Source organism: Rhinichthys klamathensis, unplaced genomic scaffold (genome assembly GCF_029890125.1).
Source record: "Rhinichthys klamathensis goyatoka isolate OS25496 unplaced genomic scaffold, OSU_Roscu_1.1 h1tg000220l_1, whole genome shotgun sequence".
NCBI lineage: Eukaryota > Metazoa > Chordata > Actinopteri > Cypriniformes > Leuciscidae > Rhinichthys > Rhinichthys klamathensis.
This window is the reverse complement of record NW_026606744.1, coordinates 197,509-225,299: the sequence shown is the minus strand read 5'-3', so window position 1 is coordinate 225,299 and position 27,791 is coordinate 197,509. Positions and strand designations below refer to the sequence as shown.

At 40.0% G+C, this 27,791-nt stretch overlaps 1 protein-coding gene across 1 annotated transcript in view; it reads left to right on the top strand.

The window, feature by feature from the left end:
- Window positions 1-17,935, top strand: part of tbc1d12a (TBC1 domain family, member 12a) — a 28,242-nt gene extending 10,307 nt beyond the window's left edge. Inside the window, exons 4-13 of the mRNA XM_056264269.1 lie at window positions 9,756-9,838; window positions 10,025-10,142; window positions 10,228-10,334; window positions 10,510-10,590; window positions 13,430-13,524; window positions 13,621-13,692; window positions 13,770-13,898; window positions 14,221-14,330; window positions 15,224-15,482; window positions 16,573-17,935. Coding sequence (XP_056120244.1) covers window positions 9,756-9,838; window positions 10,025-10,142; window positions 10,228-10,334; window positions 10,510-10,590; window positions 13,430-13,524; window positions 13,621-13,692; window positions 13,770-13,898; window positions 14,221-14,330; window positions 15,224-15,482; window positions 16,573-16,653 — 1,135 coding nt within the window. The 3' untranslated portion in view covers window positions 16,654-17,935. The remainder of the gene's footprint in view (window positions 1-9,755; window positions 9,839-10,024; window positions 10,143-10,227; window positions 10,335-10,509; window positions 10,591-13,429; window positions 13,525-13,620; window positions 13,693-13,769; window positions 13,899-14,220; window positions 14,331-15,223; window positions 15,483-16,572) is intronic.
- The last annotated feature ends 9,856 nt before the right edge of the window (window positions 17,936-27,791 follow it).

Below are 27,791 nucleotides of genomic sequence, written 5' to 3'. Positions count from 1 at the left end.
AGAAGGGCAACAGTGACTGAAATAACCACTCGTTACAACCGAGGTATGCAGCAAAGCATTTGTGAAGCCACAACACGCACAACCTTGAGGCGGATGGGCTACAACAGCAGAAGACTCCACCGGGTACCACTCATCTCCACTACAAATAGGAAAAAGAGGCTACAATTTGCAAGAGCTCACCAAAATTGAACAGTTGAAGACTGGAAAAATGTTGCCTGGTCTGATGAGTCTCGATTTCTGTTGAGACATTCAGATGTTAGAGTCAGAATTTGGCGTAATGAGAACATGGAACCATCATGCCTTGTTACCACTGTGCAGGCTGGTGGTGGTGGTGTAATGGTGTGGGGGATGTTTTCCTGGCACACTTTAGGCCCCTTAGTGCCAATTGGGCATCGTTTAAATGCCACGGCCTACCTGAGCATTGTTTCTGACCATGTCCATCCCTTTATGGCCACCATGTACCCATCCTCTGATGGCTACTTCCACCATGTCACAAAGCTCTAATCATTTCAAATTGGTTTCTTGAACATGACAATGAGTTCACTGTACTAAAATGGCCTCCACAGTCACCAGATCTCAACCCAATAGAGCATCTTTGGGATGTGGTGGAACGGGAGATTCGCATCATGGATGTGCAGCCGACAAATCTGCGGCAACTGTGTGATGCCATCATGTCAATATGGACCAAACTCCCTGAGGAATGCTTCCAGCACCTTGTTGAATCTATGCCACGAAGAATTGAGGCAGTTCTGAAGGCAAAAGGGGGTCCAACCCGTTACTAGCATGGGGTACCTAATAAAGTGGCCGGTGAGTGTATAATATAGCAGTATATATTTACTGTTCTCTGAAAATAACTCGACATACAGCCATTATTGTCGAAATAGCTGGCAACAAAAGTGACTACACCCTTAGTGAACATGTCAAAACTGTGTCCAAAGTGTCAATATTTTGTGTGAGCACCATTGTAATCTAGCACTGCCTTAATCCTCCTGGGCATGGAGTTCACCAGAGCTGCACAGGTTGTTGCTGGGATCCTCTTCCACTCCATAATGACATCATGGAGCTGCTGGCTGTTAGACACATGGCGCTTCACCTTCCGCTTGAGGACGCTCCACAGGTGCTCAATAGGTTTCAAGTCTGGAGACATACTTGGCCACTCCATCACCTTCAGCTTCCTCAGCAAGGCAGTTGTCATCTTGGCGGTGTGTTTGGGGTCGTTATCATGCCGTTCAGCCCAGTTTCTGAAGGGAGGGCATCGCGTTCTGCTTCAGAATGTCACAGTACATGTTGGAATACATGTTTCCCTCAATGAAGCGCAGCTCCCCAGCACCAGCAGCACTCATGCAGACCCAGACCATGATGCTACCACCACCATGCTTGACTGTAGGCAAGACAATTTTCTTGGTACTCCTTACCAGGGCGTCGCCACACATGCTGGACACCATCTGAGCCACACAAGTTTATCTTAGTCTCATCAGGCCACAGGACATGGTTCCAGTAATTCATGCTCTTGGACAGGTTGCTTTCAGCAAACTGTTTGCGGGCCAAACTTTCTTGTGAGCCAGCTTCAGAAGAGGCTTCCTTCTGGGATGACGGCCATGCAAACTGCAAACTGACTTGCTGCAGTGTACGGCGTATGGTCTGAGCTCTAACAAGCTGACCTTCCGCTTCTGCAACCTCTAAAGCAATGCTGGCATGATCATTTGTCTGTTTTTTGAAGCCAGCTTCTGCACCTGACGCACAGTACGAGGACTCAACCTCTTTGATTGACCCTTGCGAGGCCTGTTCCGAGTGAAACCCGTCTTGGAAAACCTCTGTATGACCCTGGCCTGTACTGTAACTCAGTTTCAGGGTGTTACCAATCTTCTTTTAGCCTAGCTCAACTTTGTGGAGAGCAGCAATTCTAATTCTCAAATCCTTAGAGAGTTCTTTGCCATGAGGTGCCATGTTGAACATCCAGTGGTCAGTATGAGAGAATTCACTCTTTGCAGTCACGTGACTACCATGGATACCTGGCAGCCAGGGGAATTGCAGCCTTGCAAATTTCCAATACTACAATCAATGAACTATTTAGACCATATGTCACCGAATGTTAAAATTCGGTGATATCAAGAAAAGATTAATATACTCGGAACGTGTGATCCATACACAGCACCCGCTGATGTTTTCATTGCTTTGAAGCTGGCAAAGTCTCTACCAGACTTGGAGTTTGGAGATATTTAATTATATCTTATAGAGAATCCGTCACCTTACACCGCACAAAAAATGAAAGCCTACAAAAGTACAGATAGCTATCTTTTTTTCAAGAGTGGATGGGTTAACAACGCTGTCGTATGGGAGGTGAAAAACAGAAATATCTTCATAATCAAAGCAAAGGTCCGATTGCTAATGTTTGCAGATACACAAAGTGACATCTGTTCCATCGTGTGATGAAGTCTTAATCTGAATATGTACACCCTGCCTGCCGGTGAATGACAGCTTGATAAGTAGTAAAAAATAAAAACTTATGCCAACTGTATCATATATGGCTAGCAGGATGTCAAACATTGTAGCCTACCTGCTTATCCACTCCACATAGCATCAGACAACACACAAGAGCAGCTGGGGCAGCGAAATGCGTATAATCCTGTTAGCAATCTGTTAGGCTGTAATGTAGTATAGTAATAAGTGTACGATAGTATGCATGCAAAGTAACTAAGTAAGTAATAAGTAGACGCAGTACAACAGTAACGTGTCATTCATTCCCCATGTATTCATCTTCTCATATCATATCAAATCAAATCGCGTACAGATGAACGCGTTCTCGCCACCTACTGGCGAACGTGTAAGCACGTTTATGTTAAGATTACACGATTGACATGAAACATAACATCAGCGAATCATCAGTCTAAATCATGGTCTAAATGCACGTCACCTGTCTCTATGACAGGAAAATTTATGACTGTCCCTGAAGTGAACCCAGCTGGACGCATAACTTGCAGTTCGTCTGATTTGTCTACCCACGTGATGCCACATGTAAACATTAGGGGTGTAACGATACACAAAATTGACGGTTCGGTTTTCCCACGGTTTTGACGTCTCGGTTCGGTTCGATTCGGTTCGGTTTAGAAAGCTAAAATTGCTTCTTTTTTTTCCTTTTCTTTTTTAAACAGTGGTTTAATGAAAAAATTGTCTTTGTCTTTAAATTAATTCAATTACAATTAAACGTTTCACAAGGATTAAAAAAAAAATCTGCTAAATCTGTAAACTATATAGGGAGCCGCACATTACTATAACATTAAAGGTTGTAGCCTAGACTTTTAACCTAAATTCAGATGCTATTTATTTTTTAGATATAATAATCAACACACAACACATTGTATGAAAACATGTAAACTGAACATAAGGCAGTTTTTGCATTAACTTGTGTTTTACTCTAATTTGTTATTGAAATATAATACTTTACACAGTTGTCATTTTCATGAAAGATATTTTAAACATACATTAAATAATCAAGATATCATTAACAGGTTAAGTAAAATAAAAAAAAGTAAAAAAGGCTAACATGGTGCATTTATTTAGTGCAAGAGTTCATTTATAGGAACCATTTATAGGAAGTTGTGGACACTGAATCACTTGCCTGTTGAGGTAAATATAATGCTAGTGACAAGCTATGCTGTTTTATTGACGTCTTTCCGCTGCTGAAACACTGATTGAGCGATTACACGAGTTATGATGCCTTTCAGTAAGTATACTGCATCTTTCAACATACCTTCAGGTGTCCATTCCGTAACTGAGGAAGAGATGATCGCGTTTACCCGCGCGCCGCGTTGCCGTTTGAAATGAGGAGCTTAGTAGGCATAGAGCGATCTGTCACGCCACATCAAAGAGCGCCAAAACGCCATTTATTGTTTGAATTTCGTATCAAATAGACAAATTTGAAAGATTACACCTTGCTTATTATCGAAAGTAACAAAACACGGAGCTTGTTATTTGGTGTTAATGGTGGTTAGCTACAAAACTGAATTCGTTGTGTACTGTACACAAGACATGAGGTCCATTGAGCCGGGCTGGGCGGGGCCGGGGTAGCAGGGGGGCGCGGAGGGGCGTGTTCGGTACGCAATGAGAGTATCGCGATTCGAATCGTGTGTTCTGTATCGCGGTTTTTCGGTTCGGTTCGAATATCGTTACACCCCTAGTAAACATATATGGTAGCCTAATTAAAAAAGGAAAGAAATATATAGCTTTAAAAAATATCCGTGGTAGGCTACTGTGCTTGTGAATGATAGACTTTATCTACCTAAAACCTTTTTTCTATGTTAGGTACATATTCCTACAGCTTGAACGAACAGTTTCGTTGCTAGAGAACGACGTTCTTGCCCACCAGCCAGTACTTGTGATGTCACGTGCAAAGTATGAATTGTACGCAAAGCACAAATTTTAACTGCTCTAATACAAGACAGACATATTTGTATGGTCCTGTCAAGCAGACAAAAACATGAAAATTATGAATGGGACAGTGGCTTTGCATGGTTAAACGACGTACAGCTATTACCACTTAGGGTGTACTCACTTTTGTTGCCAGCTATTTCGACAATAATGATTGTATGTTGAGTTATTTTCAGAGGACAGTAAATACAGTATATACTGCTATACAAGCAGCACATTGACAACTATAAAATATATCCAAGTTACATTTCTGTAGTATTGTCCTTTGAGAAGATATACTAAAATGTTTGCTGAAATGTGAGAGGTGTACTCACTTTCGTGAGATACTGTATGTATATGTATATGTATATATATATATATATATATATATATATATATATATATATATATATATATATATACTCACCGGCCACTTTATTAGGTACCCCATGCTAGTAACCGGTTGGACCCCCTTTTGCCTTCAGAACTGCCTCAATTCTTCGTGGCATAGATTCAACAAGGTGCTGGAAGCATTCCTCAGGGAGTTTGGTCCATATTGACATGATGGCATCACACAGTTGCCGCAGATTTGTCGGCTGCACATCCATGATGCGAATCTCCCGTTCCACCACATCCCAAAGATGCTCTATTGGGTTGAGATCTGGTGACTGTGGAGGCCATTTTAGTACAGTGAACTCATTGTCATGTTCAAGAAACCAATTTGAAATGATTAGAGCTTTGTGACATGGTGGAAGTAGCCATCAGAGGATGGGTACATGGTGGCCATAAAGGGATGGACATGGTCAGAAACAATGCTCAGGTAGGCCGTGGCATTTAAACGATGCCCAATTGGCACTAAGGGGCCTAAAGTGTGCCAGGAAAACATCCCCCACACCATTTCACCACCACCACCAGCCTGCACAGTGGTAACAAGGCATGATGGTTCCATGTTCTCATTCTGTTTACGCCAAATTCTGACTCTAACATCTGAATGTCTCAACAGAAATCGAGACTCATCAGACCAGGCAACATTTTTCCAGTCTTCAACTGTTCAATTTTGGTGAGCTCTTGCAAATTGTAGCCTCTTTTTCCTATTTGTAGTGGAGATGAGTGGTACCCGGTGGGGTCTTCTGCTGTTGTAGCCCATCCGCCTCAAGGTTGTGCGTGTTGTGGCTTCACAAATGCTTTGCTGCATACCTCGGTTGTAACGAGTGGTTATTTCAGTCACTGTTGCCCTTCTATCAGCTCGAACCAGTCTGGCCATTCTCCTCTGACCTCTGGCATCAACAAGGCATTTCCGCCCACAGAACTGCCGCTCACTGGATGTTTTTTCTTTTTCGGACCATTCTCTGTAAACCCTAGAGATGGTTGTGCGTGAAAATCCCAGTAGATTAGCAGTTTCTGAAATACTCAGACCAGCCCTTCTGGCACCAACAATCATGCCACGTTCAAAGTCACTCAAATCAACTTTCTTCCCCATACTGATGCTCGGTTTGAACTGCAGGAGATTGTCTTGACCATGTCTACATGCCTAAATGCACTGAGTTGCCGCCATGTGATTGGCTGCTTAGAAATTAAGTGTTAACGAGCAGTTGGACAGGTGTACCTAATAAAGTGGCCGGTGAGTGTATATATATATATATATATATATATATATATATATACTGGTATACACACAAAAGTTTGTGGTCAGCAAGGATGCCGTAAATTGAACAAAAAACTTTTACATTGTTTCAAAAAAAATATTTTGAACTTTCTATTTATCAAAGAATCTTGAAAAAATGTATCATATTGGTTTCCACAAAAATATTAAGCAGCACAACTGTCTTTAACATTAATAATAATACATTTTACTTGAGCACCAAATCAGCATACAGTGCCTTGCGAAAGTATTCAGCCCCCTTGAACTTTTCGACCTTTTGCCACATTTCAGGCTTCAAACATAAAGATAAAAAACTGTATTTTTTTGTGAAGAATCAACAAGGGGTGTCACAATATACCGGTGTTGACGATGATCGTGATATTCAAAGCATGAAATATCGACATCGTGTTAATTTAGAGTGTGGCAATATATGATGTTTTATTAACAAAGTTCAGGAGAAGCACGTTCAGATAATTAACACGGGTGGAGAGCACTCAGCAATCATGATTAAAACGTGTACATATAGACTCAGCAGTCTCACCTCATTTCTCTGACAGTTTAGCAGCGTCCCTCCACCACCCCTTCTCCACTCTTCTAGTCCTAAACCACTTTACATACGGGGGGGGAGTACTCTGGGTTCGGGCCGAATTCCGAGCTCGGAGCCCTCCCCCCGGACAGCACGCCAAATACGCATTATACTTTATTCCCTTTAATTGTATGTAAGTTTGAACTCGTGAAACCGGTATTGGCGAAAACCACGATGTTTAAAATGAATAGGACTGTTATGATAACATGACACGTAAATACTCCAGCGCGAGTACCTGGTTGAGCTCTCAGGTGGCTGTATAGGCTTTATGCCGAGCGTCACGTGACCAAGCCGGAAAACAGCTCACATCGCTTCCGATTCAGGTCTTTTGTATGTGCTTCATGACATTTTTTGCGGTTTTACTCAAGATAACTTAAAAGGAGCAAGCAAAAATGAGCATAACCAATGTCCCTCGCATGTGCAGATTGATATTTAAAAGTTTTTAAATTTTTCTTCTTCACACTAACGTTTAGATATAATTAAATAGCATAAAACACCAATAACAAAGTGAACTTAGTAGGTTAGCTGATTACCTTAAAAATCCATAGATATCGTAGTTAGTTCTTAAGGCCGTTAACACTTTCTCTGACAAGCGGATGCAATGAGACCTGTTTTCCGGTTTGGTCACGTGACGCTCGGCATAAAGCCTATTGCACCCGCTGACACCTATCAAAGAAGACGCAGCCTGGGCCGCGCAGCTACTCTGAGAAGAATGTCGTCTGAGCGAGAGAGTGAAACACTCTGTCCACACCTGAAAAAAGTAAGCTCGCCTGTATGGGAGTTCTTCGGCTCAAAAGAAAACCCCCTGTTAACAGGTTAATGTCACGTTTCCCATTCCATGACTAGTAAAATAATCACAATGTATTCTCTGTAAAATAGCGTAATCCGCAGGGTGATGGACACGGTTGGTGGCTACACATTCTGCAGCGCCGCGTTGCGTGTAGGACAACTCGAGGTATCGCACACCGGACGCGCACTTTCTCAGTTCTCTTACGAGAGGTTCTCTTGTACTGCGTAATATCTTACGCTATGGGAAAAACTCTTTTCCACGAGATATTGAAGCCAAAAAAAATATCCTTAATTTTGAATTAATGTAAAACGCGTTGGAGCAGCATGCAGACATAGGCAAGACGGCTCGCGTGCCTAGTCTGTGATCTGAACACTTTACCTCAGAGCATCCATTAACTGAATGAATTGAGAATATCACCTGAAAATCCGATAACATTAGCAATTTTCATTTAAGCAGCTGATTTCTGTAAATTAATGTAAAACTAAATGTACATTGCAGCACAGGGTGAAGTCATTTACGATGATTTGAGACAAATATAATGTAAATTTAATATAAAACTATGTAAATGGCGCTCTGTGTCGCGGCAGGATTTTGAACAAGAGCCGTTGCTGGGTGCCACGGACAGACATGCCGAATGGCACCGCCGGTGTGTGTACACTCGAAGAGAAAATGTGTTCGAATTTTAAAGACGTGGCGCTGCGCTTCTCGTCCGGTGTGCGACCCGTTTAAAGTGCTGTGTCTGTGTTCATACATTTAATAAAGGGTGATTATTTAGAACCATCTTATTTTTGTATTTGAATTTGCTCTTGATTTTTTTGTTTGTAGTACCCTTATGTTTGTTGGGTAAAAAAGAAAAACTATATAAACAAAGTAAAAATTAATTTGACTGATAACTACCGTCAAATAAATAGAATAAATAGATAATATTAGAATCCACCTGTGTGTAATCAAGTCTCCGTATAAATGCACCTGCTCTGTGATAGTCTCAGAGGTCCGTTTAAAGCACAGACAGCATCATGAAGAACAAGGAACACACCAGGCAGGTCAGAGATACTGTTGTGGAGAAGTTTAAAGCCGGATTTGGATACAGAAAGATTTCCCAAGATTAACATCCAAAGGAGCACTGTGCAAGCGATAATGTTGAAATGGGAGGAGTATCAGACCACTCCAAATCTACCAAGACCCGGCCGTCCCTCTAAACTTTCAGCTCATACAAGGAGAAGACTGATCAGAGATGCAGCCAAGAGGCCCATGATCACTCTGGATGAACTGCAGAGATCTACAGCTGAGGTGGGAGACTCTGTCCATAGGACAACAATCAGTTGTATACTGCACAAATCTGGCCTTTATGGAAGAGTGGCAAGAAGAAAGCCATTTCTTAAAGATATCCATAAAAAGTGTCGTTTAAAGTTTGACACAAGCCACCTGGGAGACACACCAAACATGTGGAAGAAGGTGCTCTGGTCAGATGAAACCAAAATCGAACTTTTTGGCAACAATGCAAAACGTTATGTTTGGCGTAAAAGCAACACAGCTCATCACCCTGAACACACCATCCCCACTGTCAAACATGGTGGTGGCAGCATCATGGTTTGGGCCTGCTTTTCTTCAGCAGGGACAAGGAAGATGGTTAAAATTGATTGGAAGATGGATGGAGCCAAATACAGGACCATTCTGGAAGAAAACCTGATGGAGTCTGCAAAAGACCTGAGACTGGGGCGGAGATTTGTCTTCCAACAAGACAATCATCCAAAACATAAACCAAAATCTACAATGGAATGGTTCACAAATAAACATATCCAGGTGTTAGAATGGGCAAGTCAAAGTCCAGACCTGAATCCAATCGAGAATCTGTGGAAAGAACTGAAAACTGCTGTTCAGAAACGCTCTCCATCCAACCTCACTGAGCTCGAGCTGTTTTGCAAGGAGGAATGGGCTAAAATTTCAGTCTCTCTATGTGCAAAACTGATAGAGACATACCCCAAGCGACTTACAGCTGTAATCGCAGCAAAAGGTGGCGCTACAAAGTATTAACTTAAGGGGGCTGAATAATTTTGCACGCCCAATTTTTCAGTTTTTTATTTGTTAAAAAAGTTTGAAATATCCAATAAATTTCGTTCCACTTCATGATTGTGTCCCACTTGTTGTTGATTCTTCACAAAAATTACAGTTTTATATCTTTATGTTTGAAGCCTGAAATGTGGCAAAAGGTCAAAAAGTTCAAGGGGGCCGAATACCTTCGCAAGGCACTGTATTAGAATGATTTCTGAAGGATCATGTGACAGGGGGGTTGTGTCTATGCAGCTTCAAGGACTACTTGTATTTTTTAGAAACCTGCCAGCTAAATCTGAAGAGGAATCTCAGAGACACCGGCAGGAATACAGTGAGATGGTTGCAGGGGCCAAGAGAAGGGGTGAGTGACGTGTGTGTCTTTGTGCAGACGCTCATTGGAGTGTGTTTGCAGTGGTAATGACGTTTGACTGTTGGCCATGTACACTTTAGCACTTCACACACTCACACAGCTGCCCCTCTCACACAAACACAAATTGTTGCTGCATTACCTATTCTCAGGCAGACTAACACTTTCTCTTTTACTTAGAGATGAAAGAGGCACAGAAGAAAAAACGACAAATGAAGGACCGATACCGACAGGAGGAGAACATTGCTAATGCCATGGTGATCTGGAACACAGAAGTCCTGCCGAATTGGGAAAGCATGTAAGTCGCTTATCAATGTCCAGCATGTGGATTTATTTATGTCTTTTAATGTCTTGTAATGATGTGCTCTATTGCCATGGCGAAGGCGTAACACACGCCGTGTACGTGACCTCTGGTGGCAGGGCGTCCCGCCTAGTGTCCGCGGGAAAGTTTGGAGCCTCGCCATCGGGAATGAGCTCAACATCACCCCAGGTAACTATGGCAACTGCTGCACTCCTCACATTTGGTTAGACTTGATCATCTGTGGCCCTCTGGCTCTGCGTAACATCAATCTGACACAAACAAACACAGATTGTGTCCAGATGAGCTGTGTTGAAAAGGAAGCAGCTGCTGCTTTTGTCACATCAATTGTGCTTGTGTGTTTTAGAACTGTATGAGATCTTCCTGTCCAGAGCCAAAGAGAAGTGGCGGAGCTTCAATGAGACGAGTTCAGTTAATGAAAATGAAGGTCTGTGTTTGTTGACACTATCAAGTCAAGTCACCTTTATTTATATAGCGCTTTATACAATACAGAGTTTTTCAAAGCAGCTTTACAGGAAAATAATGATTCAATGATGCAAACATAATTTAATTTGGCTGTAAAGCAGTTCTGAAAAGACATTAGTAAACAGTAGGGCTGTCACTTTTGTGGAAAAATCCTGATCGATTTTTGAGACTAAGTTTTCATTAAATTCGATTGTAAAATCGATTTTCCATGTCTAAAGACGTTTCCATTTTCAACACCAAATACAGGCAAATCCACGGACACCTAACAGGCATTAGGACGAGCGTAAAGAGGGCGGTTGAGACGCGCACAAGTCGCAATATTTCTGATGATTTATTGGCGTGAAGTTTCGTGCACAATGATAAACAGGAGTGCAAACTTCAGGGATTGAAATTAACACCCTCCGACCCGCCAAACGCGGGTAAAATGTGGCGGGAAACACTGTCAAATCACTAGCCAATCTGGCGTGTTTCTGTGTTTACTCACTTTGCTAGGAAAGTTCGTGTAAGACAAATCTGCGCGGATTTAGCGCAAATACGCAACTCGTGAGTCCTCATGATATATTAAATACAGCGTATTTCACAGAATCTGCGCATTTCGGGCTTACTTGAACCAGGGTATCCGCGGGGTCTTGAAAAGTATTAAAAGGTGATAAATCAATTTTAGGAAAATTAAGACCCTTAAAAAGTATTAAAAAGTCTTATCACGGCTTTATAAAGTCTTACATTTTGAAAGTATTTTTTCTGAATTAGCTGTCCAACAGTTTGAGTCCCAAAAACATCGTAAAAGTGTGTGAATTTAGTCATTTTTATTAAAAGAAAACTTTGCTTTGATTTACTCTCCCAGCCTATTTGATTTTTTTATTTTTTATCAGAGTGGTCTATAGTCTTTATCACAAACTAAAACTGTTAAGTTAAAAGTATCACTGATGTAAATGGTTACAGCTTGAAGTGGCGGTGAGGTATTAAAAAATATTGAGAAGGTCTTGAAAAAGTCTTGAAAAGGTATTAAAATTAACTTTAAGATTCCTGCATATACCCTGTGAACACACACACACACGTCACTAAGCAACAAATAATGGCGCGCTTGTTCACTTGCATTGAAGTAATAGCGAATTTGGTTAACAGAAAAGACATTGTTATTTTCCAGCATCCTACATGTTCTGATACTGTATTGATCTGTCCACCTAAAACACATTTTTGGTAAAAAGAAAAATTAAAAAAAGGCCGTTAAAATCGATTCCCTATTTTCGTTTTCGAAACTTGTGTTGGTTGGTCCGATCGATTGTGCAATCGATTTTCGAACGTAAAGTGACAGCCCTAGTAAACAGTCATTATTCAGTTGAAATCAGTTCAGTGTTGATTCAGTTTGGTTCAATAACTGTGTAAAGCTCATCAATTATGGAATAAGTTCAGTTTGTCTATAAAGCAGCTCTGCAGAAAACAGTGATGTCATCATCCTGCTCAGTTCAATTCTCATCCGATGGTGTCAGTGCAGTCAAATCAATAACATTGCCGAATATTAAAACACTGTGATAGTGATTATTTTTACCCTTCACTAACCTGTCTACAAACTAAACTACATCAATGAATGACATAAATAAACAATCTTATACTTCAAAGTGGAGCCAGATTGAGGTGAATAAGAGTGTTTTGTTCACATTGTCATTGTTCCATTAACAATTTCTTGCATCACATGAAATCATAAACTAGATAATAACATGACTGCTGTGACTTGGGACTGGACGATACAATGGATATTTACAACAACATATTCATGATCATTTTTCTGTAATCTAAGTGAATACCGTGAAGATTTCGATATCCCTTTTTTGGCCAGTAAGTAATTCGAAAAGATTTGCATCCATTCTTGTCTCATGGTTTGCAAGTATGACAACAATAAGACAAAGATAATTTAATGTGCATCTCTGATTTAATTTTTAGTAGCACAAATAGAATTGGTGAGATCATAAGAATTGGTGAGATTCAAACTTTTCAGTGCTATAGTCAACCAATCAAAACTCTAATTCAATTATTCATTTGCATCATCACTCAAAATTCAAATTTTCGTCATCTGCATTTTCGTGTATTAAAATGTTTTAATAAAAAATAAACATTAAAAAGGTTCAAAAGTTAGAATTTTTTTAAAGAAAGTAACAGTTTAATCATCAAGGATGCATTAAATTAATCAAAAGTGACAGTAAGGACATTTATAGTGATACAAAAGATTTCCATGTCAAATAAATGCTGTTCTTTTTATTCATCAAAGAATCCTGAAAAAAAGTGTAATGGTTTCCCCAAACATATTAAGCAGCACAACTGTTTTCAACATTGGTAATAATATGAAATGTTTCTTGAGCACCAAATAAGCATATTATAATCATTTCTGAAGGATGACACTGAAGGAAAAAATTAAATGTTCAAATACATTAAAATAGAAAACCGTTCTTTTAAATTGTATTTTACAATATTACCCTTTTTTATCAAATACTATAAATGCAGGCATGGTGAGCATAAAAAACTTTTTAACGGTAGTGCATGTAGCTAAATATAGCTTTTATTGATGTTTTGTAGCTAAATATTACTTATCCACTCACTGTGGCTATTTAGTTTCTCTGATTGGGGGAAAAACATGTGTTCATTACGTTTGAATTTAGTCTAAAGCGGTAAATAACATCCTTTAAGCCGTTTCAGAGCAAATCCATAAAGATTGAATTTTGTTCAATAGCTGAAAAATATTGATTTTGAGCACTGTCAACCAGCCCTAGTCTGACTGATGACTTCATCTGATTTTAATTGATTAGATTGTGGCGTGTCGCTGGCAGACAGAGAATCCAGTCTGGATTTAATCAAGCTTGATATTTCCAGAACTTTTCCCTCTCTCTACATTTTCCAGAAGGTAAGAACATGTGTATAGGCTCGGCATTATTTTTGGGGGGTTTGTCTGTTTTTTGTTGTTTCCAATTTGACTTGTTTGTGCCTTTCTTTTCATCAGGGTGGACCATATCATGATATATTGCACAGTCTGTTGGGGGCATACACCTGTTATAGACCTGATGTAGGCTATGTAAGTAGGTCATTTCAACCATCCTAGTTCAGGGATGTCTTTCATGGAGAGCTTGACGTGTTTGTGGCATGTTTCAGGTTCAGGGGATGTCTTTCATTGCTGCTGTTCTCATTCTGAATTTGGAGGAAGCCGATGCCTTCATTGCCTTTGCCAACCTCCTTAACAAACCATGCCAGATGGCCTTCTTCAGAGTGGACCATGACCTGGTACATACATGCACTCTCTCTTCATCAAACTTTATTTGTGGTAGACCTGCTACAGCACCTACATTTGCTCTTAAAATAGAGGGAGCGTTGTGTCTGCGTTTGCAATCAGCATTTATTCCGACCATCTGTTGACCCATTTATAGAGATTTCATTTGCCAGACAAACTCTTGAGTAGAAACTCTGAGCCAAGAACTCCCAAAAGTCGTTATCTGCTGACGAACATTCCTTTTATCTTACACACTTACCGCTGTGCTTTTAATCATGCTTGTGTTTAAGTTGGAGTCGGCCTTGCACTGAATTGATACTTTGTTTTCTTCCCAAGATGCTGAAGTATTTTGCAGCGTTTGAGGTGTTTTTTGAAGAGAACCTTCCCAAACTATTCCAGCACTTTCAGAACAACAGCTTGACGCCCGACTTTTACCTCATAGACTGGTAAATCTGCTCTTAAAATCTCTCTTCCTGCTGTTCTTGTTCGTTCCTCTCTGTGTTTCTTTTCTTTGTTTTGAAATCAGAGAGGAGAGAGAGATTGAGTAATGTTTTCCTGCAGTAACTCTTTATCGCCCCCTTAGGGCTGCTTTTATGTTCTCTCATATGAGGGGCAATTCATTCATATTCCCTCATGCAAAAGAAGTCTATTTAATAGGGTTGGGAGCTAAGAACCAGAAACAAATAACGCAACCAGTGCAGTCTCATTCCTAAACGATTGACTCTTTTTCCTAAACGAATGATTCTTTTTAGCACACCTTACACTTAAACATGTAGGCACATTGTGAGATTTGTCTGTAGTATTTTATTTAAAAAATGCATGATTGAAATATGTTACAATTTTTTTTTTTTTTGTTGTATTGTGTAATACTGTTACACTACCGTTCAAATGTTGTTTTTATTGAAAGAAATGTATACTTTTATTCATCAAAGATACATTAAATTGATTGCAAGTGAGAGTAAATACATTTATAAGGTATGAAACATGGCTGCTTTGCCATCAGGAATCAATTGTCATTTTGAAATTGTAATATTTCACAAAATTACTGTATTTATTCTATATTTTTTTCTTTGTAAAAATTCCAACCCCAAACTTTTGAACGGTAGAGTAATTAAGGCATCATTTCATTACATTTATGTTGCCTTTGTAAAACATTAATCTAAAGGCCTGAATGCCAATTTAAAGGCCAATGCTAAAAGAATTGTCAATGGAACCTCTTAGGATCTCTTAAATTCCTTACGATTCCCATCTGCAAAAATCCAGACAAACTGATCTGACTTTGCACCACTCCTGCAAGCAGAATTCTCTCTTACCATTTTTATCTCTGTCATGCTCTCAGGATCTTCACTCTGTACAGTAAGTCATTACCGCTGGACGTGGCATGTCGCGTTTGGGATGTGTTTTGCCGAGATGGAGAGGAGGCGTTATTCCGGACAGGTCTGGGAATTCTGAGGCTGTACCAGGATGTTCTACTGCAGATGGATTTCATCCATAGTGCACAGTTCCTTTCTCGGCTGCCTGAAAACACTCCTGCACACACACTCTTCTCCTGCATCGCAAACACACAGATGATCAGTAACAACCGTCGGTGGAACCAGGTGAGAAATAAACGCAATGCTGGAAATTACATTTTGAACCTTTTTGGAATCAAATGGCCTACTGTTTTGTCTTGACAAGTCTAATTTCACAGCTAGCATTTTATGTGTCCTAAATACGCACAATTCAATAATATTTCCACAAATTTTGGAACATTTGAAAAGTAAAAAGTGATATTTACTGTGATTTTCCTCACACATCGTGTGCACTTTGTTTACACTGTATTCTATTTTAACTTTGTTAGGGCAAAATTAAATTAAAGTGCCCCTATTATGCTCTTTCGGATATGTCCTTTCACGTAGTGTGTAATATTGCTGTTTGTGAATGTAAAAGGTCCGCAAAGTTTCAAAAATCAGTGCACGACAAATAAAGTTATTGTCTCCTAAAAGAAAGAATCAATTCTGAACTGCCTGAAATGAGTCATCAGTAAATCCAGCCTTATTTCCTTTATGAACCTACATAGGCTGACATTATGCAAATATGTTACAAACCTATGGTCTTCATTGGCTGCCTGCGATCAACGTCTACTTTGACCTGCCCTCAAACACTGTAGTTTTAGCTGAGACTGGAAGAGTTTGTTTTGTGTGTTTTTTGCTCTGTGAAATCAAATCCACTTTGCATGAACTTCCAAAGGATGAATACTCGGGCTTGAATGGATACTTTAAAACCGACGCCAACACTGTGTATAAAGCCCCGAGGAAGCCTCTGGAGCTAAAAATTAGATATAGCAATTGGCATTTTGTTTCCGACAAGCGCTGTAAGCGTTAGACCAATCCGACTGGGACTAGGCACTCGGAAAGAAGTGGTTTCCTTTATCTAACCATTTCAGACAATAGAAAAGAAAAGGTGATGCTCCAATGTATATTATGAGAAAATTAAAGGGGTTTTTCTGTCCTTGGGTGCATGTTAACCTATTGTAGGAGACCTCCCAAACTAAATTAGGAACCTTTAAAAAAGCATAATAGTGGCATTTTAAATAAAACTTCATGAGGGGCAATGACCGTGTCCATGTCATTTTTAATGTGATTTTCTTGCAACAAAAAGAAATAAAAATGAATGAAAGAGGGCTTCCTCACTTTCTTTCTCCTGCAGGTTTTCTCCGCTCTGATGAAAGATGGACTCAAAGAAACTGAAAAAAGCAGCAGCAACAACAGCCCTGCCTTAAGAAGCTAACAGCTGACTCTCCTAGAGGAAGTGATGTTTCTGAGACTCGTCGGAGATGGCGGTCATCACTCTGCACTTTGACCTCTGCAGTGTGCCTGATGAGGACCCGAACGTCTGAGGGGACAGCTCAGGCTCAGCCCCGATGTGCTGACTGTCCTGTTCGAAGAATCTCATAATGGACCTGTGTCCTGTTGAAGGGAACATGTCTTCACTTGCGCTTGTGAGCGTGTTTGTGCATATGTTTGTGTAAGAATGAGCCTGAGAATAAGAGAAATGTGAGTCAGGTGACCATATAATGTGCCAACTTTGTCAATGCTACGTTTGTAATGATGTGACTATAAGAAAACAAACTAATCAGAAGTGTTTACACACACACACACACACACACAGGTCAGCGCCACATTATTTGAACACTCCCTTTCTAAGTGAAGTAAACCAGCGGTGAAGCACACAACATAAACCTGCAGTAGCCTTTTATTAGCACATACCAAATCTGTCATTAATGTGTTTGTTAGGCTGTTTCTCTGTTTCTCTGAATTCAGCCTGTTTGCTAACACATTTGCCTCTGACAGCAGGCATTGAGCCATTGAACTCTGAACATCCTCAGTATGTCCCAAAAACAAACCTCTACAGGAAAAAAACTGTATCTACAGGTGCTGTCATATATTAGCACTCCAGATTTGATGCTTCACTTATAAAAAATAATCAGCTATAGTAATTTAAATAAAATGTTTTAGCACACTATAACACATGTACACACACTAACTAACCAACCAACCAGCAGAAAACAAGAGATCAGCTTTTAACATCTGCACCTTCTACTACACTCCAAATGAATGAACCTTGACATTTCCGCATTGTTTTTTTCTTTCAGTTATTTAATGTCTTTTTTTGTTTGTTTTTAATTTAAGAATCATTTCTCTTGCTTTTTTTTGTTTTTTAAGTCTTCCTCACTGATGTACAGGTTTCTTACATAACAGTTGTTAATATACATTTCTGGTGTGAGGGCTCTAGTGTAAATGTGGAAAAATCGCAGTATTGGAGACCTGCTGTCTTCCCGTCTTCATTTCTTCTTTTTAACATTCAGAGCATCTTATAAAATGTGATGTTACATAGAAGTTTACTAGAAGGTGCAAACCAAAATGTGGGGTCATGTCTTTGAGGAGTGCCATTTGCAAATCATTGGAAAATGTATTTTAAAATTTGCTACTTGATGAGAGGTTTATGGTTCATTGTCTCCAAAATCCTTGTTTTTAAACATTAAATTTAATGAAATACCTGCTAAAGAAAAGGTGAATTCTCCTGTTAGCTTTGTACAGAATTCCAATGTGTTTTGCTATGTAAATGCTAGACGGAGATCTTTTTATGTCTTGCATCTTTTGCAGTCTCGCATACAACAGTGTTCTAAAAGTGTGGTGCTCAAGTTAATCAACGTTCAACCTCAAAAACACCTCTTGAAACACTTTTTTCCCCCCTCAACAAAAACGTTGTGTGTGAATGGCCTATGAAAAAGGTTTAACCCTCATGTGGTGTTCAAAACCCTATAACACCTGTGGTGTTCCCGGTCAAAAATGACCGGGCCATAAAAAAAACCTTATAAATCACTCATTATACCATATTTTCACCCAATCTTGGATTCAATCTTTTTGTCAACATGTTCTCTTTCAATTAGGACTGGTTTTATATTTTGATTTGCATCTGAATAATCATAGGCCTCATTTATTTGAGAGTAGGCATTTCATTTTTTGAGTAATTTTTAAAAAAAAATTGAATAATTTTGGAAATATTAAATAAAATCTGAAGAAAATTGGTACTGTTGATCACACTAGTCAACTTAACATTTTCACCAGGAATTTTGTTTTGATACTTTTGTTTTGTAAAAAATATGGCACATAGTCACACTTGTGGTGTTCCCGGTCAAAAATGACCGGCCTATAAAAAATAGCTTATAAGTCACTCATTATACCATATTTTCACCCAATCTTGGATTCAATCTTTTTGTCAACTTGTTCTCTTTCAATTAGGACTGGTTTTATATTTCTGTTTGCATCTGATTAATCGGGGGCCTCATTTGTCTGAGAGTAGGCATCTCATTTTTTGAGTAAAAAACAAATAATTTATGAGTAAATTTGGAAATATGAAAAAAAAAAAAATGAAAAAAATGGCTACTGTTGATCACACTAGTCTACTCTAATGTTTCACCAGGAATTTTGTTTTGAAACTTTTGTTTTGTAAAAAATATGGCTCATAGTCACACTTGTGGTGTTCCCGGTCAAAAATGACCGGCCTATAAAAAATAGCTTATAAGTCACTCATTATACCATATTTTCACCCAATCTTGGATTCAATCTTTTTGTCAACTTGTTCTCTTTCAATTAGGACTGGTTTTATATTTCTGTTTGCATCTGATTAATCGGGGGCCTCATTTGTCTGAGAGTAGGCATCTCATTTTTTGAGTAAAAAACAAATAATTTATGAGTAAATTTGGAAATATGAAAAAAAAAAAAGAAAAAAATGGCTACTGTTGATCACACTAGTCTACTCTAATGTTTCACCAGGAATTTTGTTTTGAAACTTTTGTTTTGTAAAAAATATGGCTCATAGTCACACTTGTGGTGTTCCCGGTCAAAAATGACCGGCCTATAAAAAATAGCTTATAAGTCACTCATTATACCTTATTTTCACCCAATCTTGGATTCAATCTTTTTGTCAACTTGTTCTCTTTCAATTAGGACTGGTTTTATATTTCTGTTTGCATCTGATTAATCGTGGGCCTCATTTATCTGAGAGTAGGCATGGTCAAAAATGGTCACAATGGCCGACCATTGAAAGTGAATGGGAGAGACTGAAAATAACAGAACAATTTAGTTTTCAGGAGCATGTTCATTATTTTCATGTACACATATGAGCATGTGTGCTTGCAAACATCGAGCCCTTGGACCTGTGCATGTATCGATACATTTATACACACGCTATCCAGACACACACACGTTAAAACACACAAACTTTTTTAAATATTACACACATTCTTTTCCACAGAGAGAAATTTGATCCTACCCTAACCTGCATCTAATATACATTTATCCATCTGACATTACCACACACACACACACACAGGCCGTGATCAGATTTTTGACTCAGAAACTAGTGAGGAGGAGGAAATTCAGGATGCATCTTGCAGTGAAGATGTTTCTGAAGAGGAAGGCACCACTGAATCGGCTACGGAGCTTGAAACAACTGATGAGGAGCAGTCTTCCAGTGATGAGGGCCCAGCTGAGGTTACCGTTTCATTCTGGTCAAAAGATGGAACTTTGTCCTGGCCTTCATCCCCACCTATGAGGCAAGGCAGGTTTTCTTCTGAAGGCCTTCCTCTTCAGAAACATCTTCACTGCAAGATGCATCCTGCATTTCCTCCTCCTCACTAGTTTCTGAGTAAAAAATCTGATGAATAACATCATGTGCAGAGCTGTTTTGCCATTGTGCTGCCACAAATGAATGACAAGCAAGGTGCTGTGAGGCATTTTATATATGCCTGTGCTATCACATGATGTATATTTGTAAATATTGTCTAGTTCTGTGTGAGAACCTCACAGTTCCAAAACAAAATGTCATAATATTTTGTCTGGAAGCTGTGATGAAACAAGACCATGAAAGAAAGATTCTTTTGAAGCCGGGTCACTGCAGTCACGGCCAGTTGTGTGTGTGTGTGTGTGTGTGTGTGTGTGTGTGTGTGTGCGTGTGTGTGCGTGTGTGTGCGTGTGTGTGTGTGTGTGTGTGTGTGGTAATGTCAGATGGATAAATGTATATTAGATGCAGGTTAGGGTAGAATCAAATTTCTCTCTGTGGAAAAGAATGTGTGTAAAACTCAAAAAAGTTTGTGTGTTTTAACGTGTGTGTCTGGGTAGCGTGTGTATAAATGTATCGATACATGCACAGGTCCAAAGGCTCGATGTTTGCAAGCACACATGCTCATATGTGTACATGAAAATAATGAACATGCTCCTGAAAACTAAATTGTTCTGTTATTTTCAGTCTCTCCCATTCACTTTCAATGGTCGGCCATTGTGACCATTTTTGACCATGCCTACTCTCAGATAAATGAGGCCCACGATTAATCAGATGCAAACAGAAATATAAAACCAGTCCTAATTGAAAGAGAACAAGTTGACAAAAAGATTGAATCCAAGATTGGGTGAAAATATGGTATTATAAGTGATTTATAAGCTATTTTTTATAGGCCGGTCATTTTTGACCGGGAACATCTCAAGTGTGACTATGTGCCATATTTTTTACAAAACAAAAGTTTCAAAACAAAATTCCCAGTGAAACATTAGAGTAGACTAGTGTGATTAACAGTAGCCATTTTTTTCATATTTTTTTTCATATTTCCAAATTTACTCATAAATTATTTGTTTTTTACTAAAAAAATTAGATGCTCACTCTCAGATAAATGAGGCCCACGATTAATCAGATGCAAACAGAAATATAAAACCAGTCCTAATTGAAAGAGAACAAGTTGACAAAAAGATTGAATCCAAGATTGGGTGAAAATATGGTATAATGAGTGATTTATAAGCTATTTTTTATAGGCCGGTCATTTTTGACCGGGAACACCACAAGTGTGACTATGTGCCATATTTTTTACAAAACAAAAGTTTCAAAACAAAATTCCTGGTGAAACATTAGAGTAGACTAGTGTGATCAACAGTAGCCATTTTTTTCATTTTTTTTTTTCATATTTCCAAATTTACTCATAAATTATTTGTTTTTTACTCACAAAATGAGATGCCTACTTTCAGATAAATGAGGCCCCCGATTAATCAGATGCAAACAGAAATATAAAACCAGTCCTAATTGAAAGAGAACAAGTTCACAAAAAGATTGAATCCAAGATTGGGTGAAAATATGGTATAATGAGTGACTTATAAGCTATTTTTTATAGGCCGGTCATTTTTGACCGGGAACACCACAAGTGTAACAATGTAACAAAACTCCCACAAAAAAATAAGAAATTTTTCAAAAAAACCCTGAGATTTAGTTAAACCGTTTGGGAACAAAGTCACTAAGTTTCAGTCCAAAGCGATAACATTAACTAGTATTTTCGGGAAAAAGAAATTCTTCTCCGGGTCAAATTGACCCGAACACCACATGAGGGTTAAACAGTTTATCTTTCTTTTCAAACAGCAGCTATACTACTATAAATGCATACCTATGACCAAAATTGATCTTCATTTGTCAGGAGTGTCTCTGAAAGACCCCATGAATTTGCTTGACAAATGTATTTTTTGTTTCTTATAACTTTTATAAAAATACCCTTTAATTAAGATTACAGCTGTGAACCATGAACTATTTGCTGTTACTGGTAAGTGGCATTAGTTAAAGGGGATGTTTTATTCTAGAGAATAATTTATAGAACAAAAGATGACGGCGTAGTCTTCAATATTTTGGACTGTTTTTTTTCTTCAGAAATGCATACAGTATTTCACAAAAAGTGAGTACATGCCTCACATTTCAGCAAAAATTTTAGTATATCTTCTCAAGGGACAATACTATAGAAATGAAACTTATATATATAGCAGTATATATTTACTGTCCTCTGAAAATAACTCGACATACAGCCATTATTGTCGAAATAGCTGGCAACAAAAGTGAGTACAGCCTAAGTGAACATGTCAAAACTGTGTCCAAAGTGTCAATATTTTGTGTGAGCACCATTGTTATCTAGCACTGCCTTAATCCTCCTGGGCATGGAGTTCACCAGAGCTGCACAGGTTGTTGCTGGGATCCTCTTCCACTCCTCCATAATGACATTATGCTGCTGGCTGTTAGACACATGGCGCTTCACCTTCCGCTTGAGAACGCCCCACAGGTGCTCAATAGGTTTCAGGTCTGGAGACATACTTGGCCACTCCATCACCTTCAGCTTCCTCAGCAAGGCAGTTGTCATCTTGGCGGTGTGTTTGGGGTCGTTATCATGCCGTTCGGCCCAGTTTCTGAAGGGAGGGCATCGCGTTCTGCTTCAGAATGTCACAGTACATGTTGGAATACATGTTTCCTTCAATGAAGCGCAGCTCCCCAGCACCAGCAGCACTCATGCATTTGTTGGCGGACCACTCTTAGCTGGGACGTATTGGTTAACTTCTTTGACAAACTATCCAACGCAGAGAAACTTGAATTGTACCTTTTTTGTAATGAATGAGATGGAATTCCAGCAGATAGGTAAGTAGGTTGGTAAGCAGAGCAAGGCAGGCAGCGGGCAGGTAAGTAGGTTGATAGTAGCAGACAAAGCATGGACTCCAGTAATCCAACAAACGATTGGTAGGTGATTGAAGAATGGTGTTTAAAAGGCACAACTTAATGTCAAAACTAATGTCCAAGTAGTGTTCAATAATGATTCAAAAGCGTTTCGATAGCAAAGTAAAGAACTGTATGCCTATACGTTCCAACAGCTTCCTTGTTCTTTTTCTTGTGTTTGAAAAGGTGAGAGGCGGCCATCTTTATATTCAAACATTCTCACCAACTGTCAAAATAAGAGTCCCTTCAAAATAAAGGATCCTAAATCTAACAAAACATACCAGTGCTCCAATAGCACAACAATTTAGGTTAAACTAAACTCAAAATAGCTCCTACATAGCCGGCCCCTTATAGCTATTGCAGAAGGCAAGCTATAACTAACTAAATGTAATTTTCCAAGGAGCTATATATTATTTCCTTAAACTCATTATGCATTATTCACAAGAATAAATGGGTGCAAAGATTCAGTATATGCATCTGTATGATAGTGTGTGCACGTGCGCAAGTTCGTTCAAGTCTCACTCAGCTTCAGAATGTTGGCCTTCTACTAGCAAGCAGATTTTACTGATAGGTCTTTCAAGCTGGCTTGTTTTAGTTTGAAGCCGTACGCTGCGGACCAAGCCTTTGGAATCAGGGAAGGCTTCAGTGACTCTAGCCAGCATCCATGATCCTCTTGGCGCTGTGCTATCGGCTACTAGCACAATGTCTCCTGGACAGAAGTTGCGTCTGACACGAGACCATTTTTGCCGTGTTTGCAGGAGAGGGAGGTACTCTCTGACCCAGCGTTTCCAAAATAAGTCGGCAATGTACTGGACCTGTCTCCAACGATGCCTGATGTAAAGATCTTCTTTCACAAACAAACCTGGAGGTAGAACAGGCTGCACCTTAAGTTGCAATATATGATTAGGCGTTAATGGCTCCAAGTCATTTGGGTTATCAGAAACAGTCGTGAGTGGACGGCTATTGAGAATGGCCTCAACCTGAAGGCCTTCATCATCCAGATACTGCTGGCTGGTGACTGACCGTAATGTCGTTTTGACCATGCGAATCAACCTCTCCCATATCCCTCCATAATGGGCACCATGGGGAGGGTTAAATGTCCATTTTACCCCCTTTTGGAGCAGACTTTTTTCAATTTGTTGCATGTTCCAAGATTTCAAGGACTCTTTTAGTTCCTTTTCAGTTGCAACAAAGTTTGTTCCGTTATCTGACCGCAACTCAGACACTGGTCCTCTTCTGGCAATGAAACGTCTGAATGCATGAATGCAAGAGTCAGTGTCAAGTGAATGTGCAACCTCCAAGTGTATAGCACGGCTGGTAAGACATGTGAAAATCACGCCGTACCGTTTTACAATGCTGCGGCCTCGTTTTACCTCTAATGGCCCAAAATAATCAACCCCTACATGCGTGAAGGGCGGAAGGTCAGGGGTCAACCTGTCAACTGGCAAATCTGCCATTTTCTGTTCACCTGCACTTAGCTTGACTCTTCTGCACCTGGTGCATTCATAAATGACCTTTCTAGCCAGAGTGTTGGCGCAAGGAATCCAATATCTTTGTCTGAGTTTGGAGAGCATGTAATTTCTTCCACTGTGTCCAACTTCTTGATGGATGTGTTGAAGTAAGAGTTTGGAAACGTGATGGTCCTTAGGGAGAAGAGCAGGGTGTTTCTGCTCAGTGGGCATTGCCATTTTACTCAGACGCCCACCAACCCTTAAGATGCCATTGGCCAGAAGAGGATCTAACCTATAGATGGAGCTGTTTCTGTTTACATTTTGCATGCCTTTCTGCAAACAGGCTATTTCTTGTGGGAATCCCTGCCTTTGGCAAAACTGTAAGATTGTGACTTCAGCATCCTCTAGATCACTGCTTGATAGAACATATGGACCAGTCTTTTCATGTTTTCCTTTTCTTGTGGTCATGATATGTCTATTCAGATCTTTCTTGCCATTCTTAAGTAATTTCAACAGAACAGACTTGAACCTCAGGAACCATGCCACAGCTTTCTTGAGCTTCATCCAAGTTGAGAAATAATTCATGAGGTAAGTAGTGGCGTTACAACTTTCCTTCACAGCAACATTGACAGTGACAACTCCTTTTCTTAATTCTGGGTCATCTTGAAAGAGAATGGGTTCAGATGGATGCTCTGGCCAGCAATGAGATGGTTCCTTCAGAAAGTCTGGGCCATTGATCCATGTTGTTCTTTTCAAGAATGTGTTGACATGTAGTCCCCGGGAGGCATAATCAGCGGGATTGAGTTTTGTGCCTATATACTTCCATTGGGAGACATCTGTCGCACTTCTGATGACATTAACACGGTTTGCCACAAAGGTTAGGAATCTTCTGCTTTCATTCCGGATGTACCTTAGAACAGTCATGCTATCTGTCCAAAACAGAGACCTTTCCAATTCCATATGCAACTCCTCAGATAGCATCTTGTCCATTCGTACAGCCAAAACTGCAGCAGTGAGCTCCATTCGTGGTGTGGTCATCAGTTTTAAGGGAGCAACTCGGGCCTTTCCCATTATAAAGGTGACGTGAACCTTGTTGCTGCTAGTCAGCCTAAGATAGGTAACTGTTCCATACCCAAGGTCACTCGCATCACAGAAGTGGTGCATCTGTGCTGTTTTGACATCTCCAAAGTTGTTTGGTACAAGACATCGGTTGACCTTGAACTCCCTTACTCTTGGAAGATCTTGCCACCATTGCTTCCAGGCTTGAGCGTGTACCCCTGGCAATTCTTCATCCCATCCAATGTTCTGCTTGCATAACTCTTGCAAGATGCGTTTTGCCGGAAAGGTGAGAGGTGCAAGGAATCCAAGTGGGTCATATATAGAACTGACCATGGACAGAATCCCACGTCTGGTGCATGGACGCTCCTTTATGGTCACCTGGAATGTGAAAGTGTCTTCCTTGACATCCCATTGCACCCCGAGTGCTCTTTCAACTGGCAAATCTTCTATGTCAAGGTCGAGATTCTTTATGTTCTTGGCCCTCTCAGGCTCTGGAATAGAGACCAAGACAGCTCTGTTGTTACTAATCCATTTGGTCAACTTAAAGCCTCCAGTTGCACAGAGTAATTTCAGCTCTTTACAAAGTCTATTGGCATGGCCCTCTGTGTCCACCGCTTTCAACAAATCATCCACATAGAAGTTGTTCTTGACTGTGCTAGTTGCATCAGCTGAGAAGCACCCCTTGTTATCCTCAGCTGTCCTCCTTAAAGCGAAACTTGCACAGCTAGCTGATGATGTTGCGCCAAAAAGATGTACGATCATCCTGTACTCTTTCAGTGGCTGACTAACGTCCCCATTCGGCCACCAAAGGAAGCGCAAGAAGTTCACATGATGAGATGGGACCTTTACTTGATAGTACATTTTCTCCACATCAGCCATGATTGCGATGTTGTCAAGACGAAAACGGACTAAGACCCCAATTAAGCTGCTTGTAAGATTGGGACCCTGAATGAGTTCAGTGTTCAGTGAGGCACCCTGATAAGCTGCAGAGCAGTCAAATACCACACGCAAGCTCCCCTTCTTTGGGTGAAACACACCATGGTGTGGAATAAACCACACTTTTCCATTTTCCTGCATCAACTGGTCTTGGGGTACAAGTTCAGCATGTCCGCATGATAGGACCGTTTTCATAAATGCACTATACTCATTATGAAAGTCACTATTCCTTTGAAACTTTCTTTTTAAAGACAATGCTCGTTGCTCTGCCATGTGACGGTTGTTTGGCATCATAGGATTATCCTTCTTGAATGGCAAAGGCAATTGATAATGTCCAGCCACTATTTCAACAGAGCTGTCCATTATCTGCATGAATTTGTGGTCTTCCACCGACATTTGTTTCTTTTCCTCAAAACTCTTTTCTGGGAATTCATGGTTGTATTGCTGAATCAAAAGTTCACTCAGGCTATCAACAGAAATCCGATGTGCACGAACATATTTCTGACCTTGCTTGTTGATGCATGCATTCTCAGTATGGAGAAGTCCATTCACCACCCAACCTAGCAGTGTTTTAACAGCAAAGGGTCCATTACCCTGGCTATTGATAATTCTCCAAGGTTCCATCAATTTGGGTGCATTAATCCCAATCAGAAGGTCAATCCCAGCATTAATGTTGGGAATATCAACATCTTGAAGATAAGGCCATTTTCGAATATCTTCTCGTCTGGGGATATGTTCTCTGTTGACTGGAATTTCCTGCTGAGTGTACACTTCAGGTAACTTTATGAATTCCTTTCCTTCCAGGCTACACACTTCCAGGCCCTTGACTACCAGGCTGTTAACAGATTTCTTTTGCCCCATAGTGCGCAGAAGTATTTGTTGAGGTTTCCCATTAGCATTCAAATTCCTCCTAAGTTGTTCTGTGCAAAATGTTGCAGAACTCCCTGGGTCAAGGAAAGCGTATGTCTGAACTACATGATTCGAATTACTCAGTTTGACTTGAACTGGTATTATTGCAAGTGTACAATGTTTATCACTACAATCAAGTGCCTCTGGTTTCAGTGAAACCAACCCGCTGCTCACTGCCTTTTTGTCTGAAGGACCTGAATTACTCTGCTCTCTGGCTACATTTTGAGGTATATGCAAGATAGTGGGATGTAATTTTGAACAAATTGAACAGGTTTGTCTTCTTTTGCAGGTCTTACTCATGTGTCCTTTAGCAAGACAACCAAAGCAGACACCTTTAGTCTTTAGCAGCTCAACTCGTGCGTTGTGAGACTTCTGCATCAGCTCTTGACATGACACAATCTCATGCTCACCATTACAGGCAGGACAGAGTTTTGATGAACTGTTTTTGGGCACATTGGATGCTTGCATTGTGCTCTCTGTATTGTTCTTTGGTGCAAC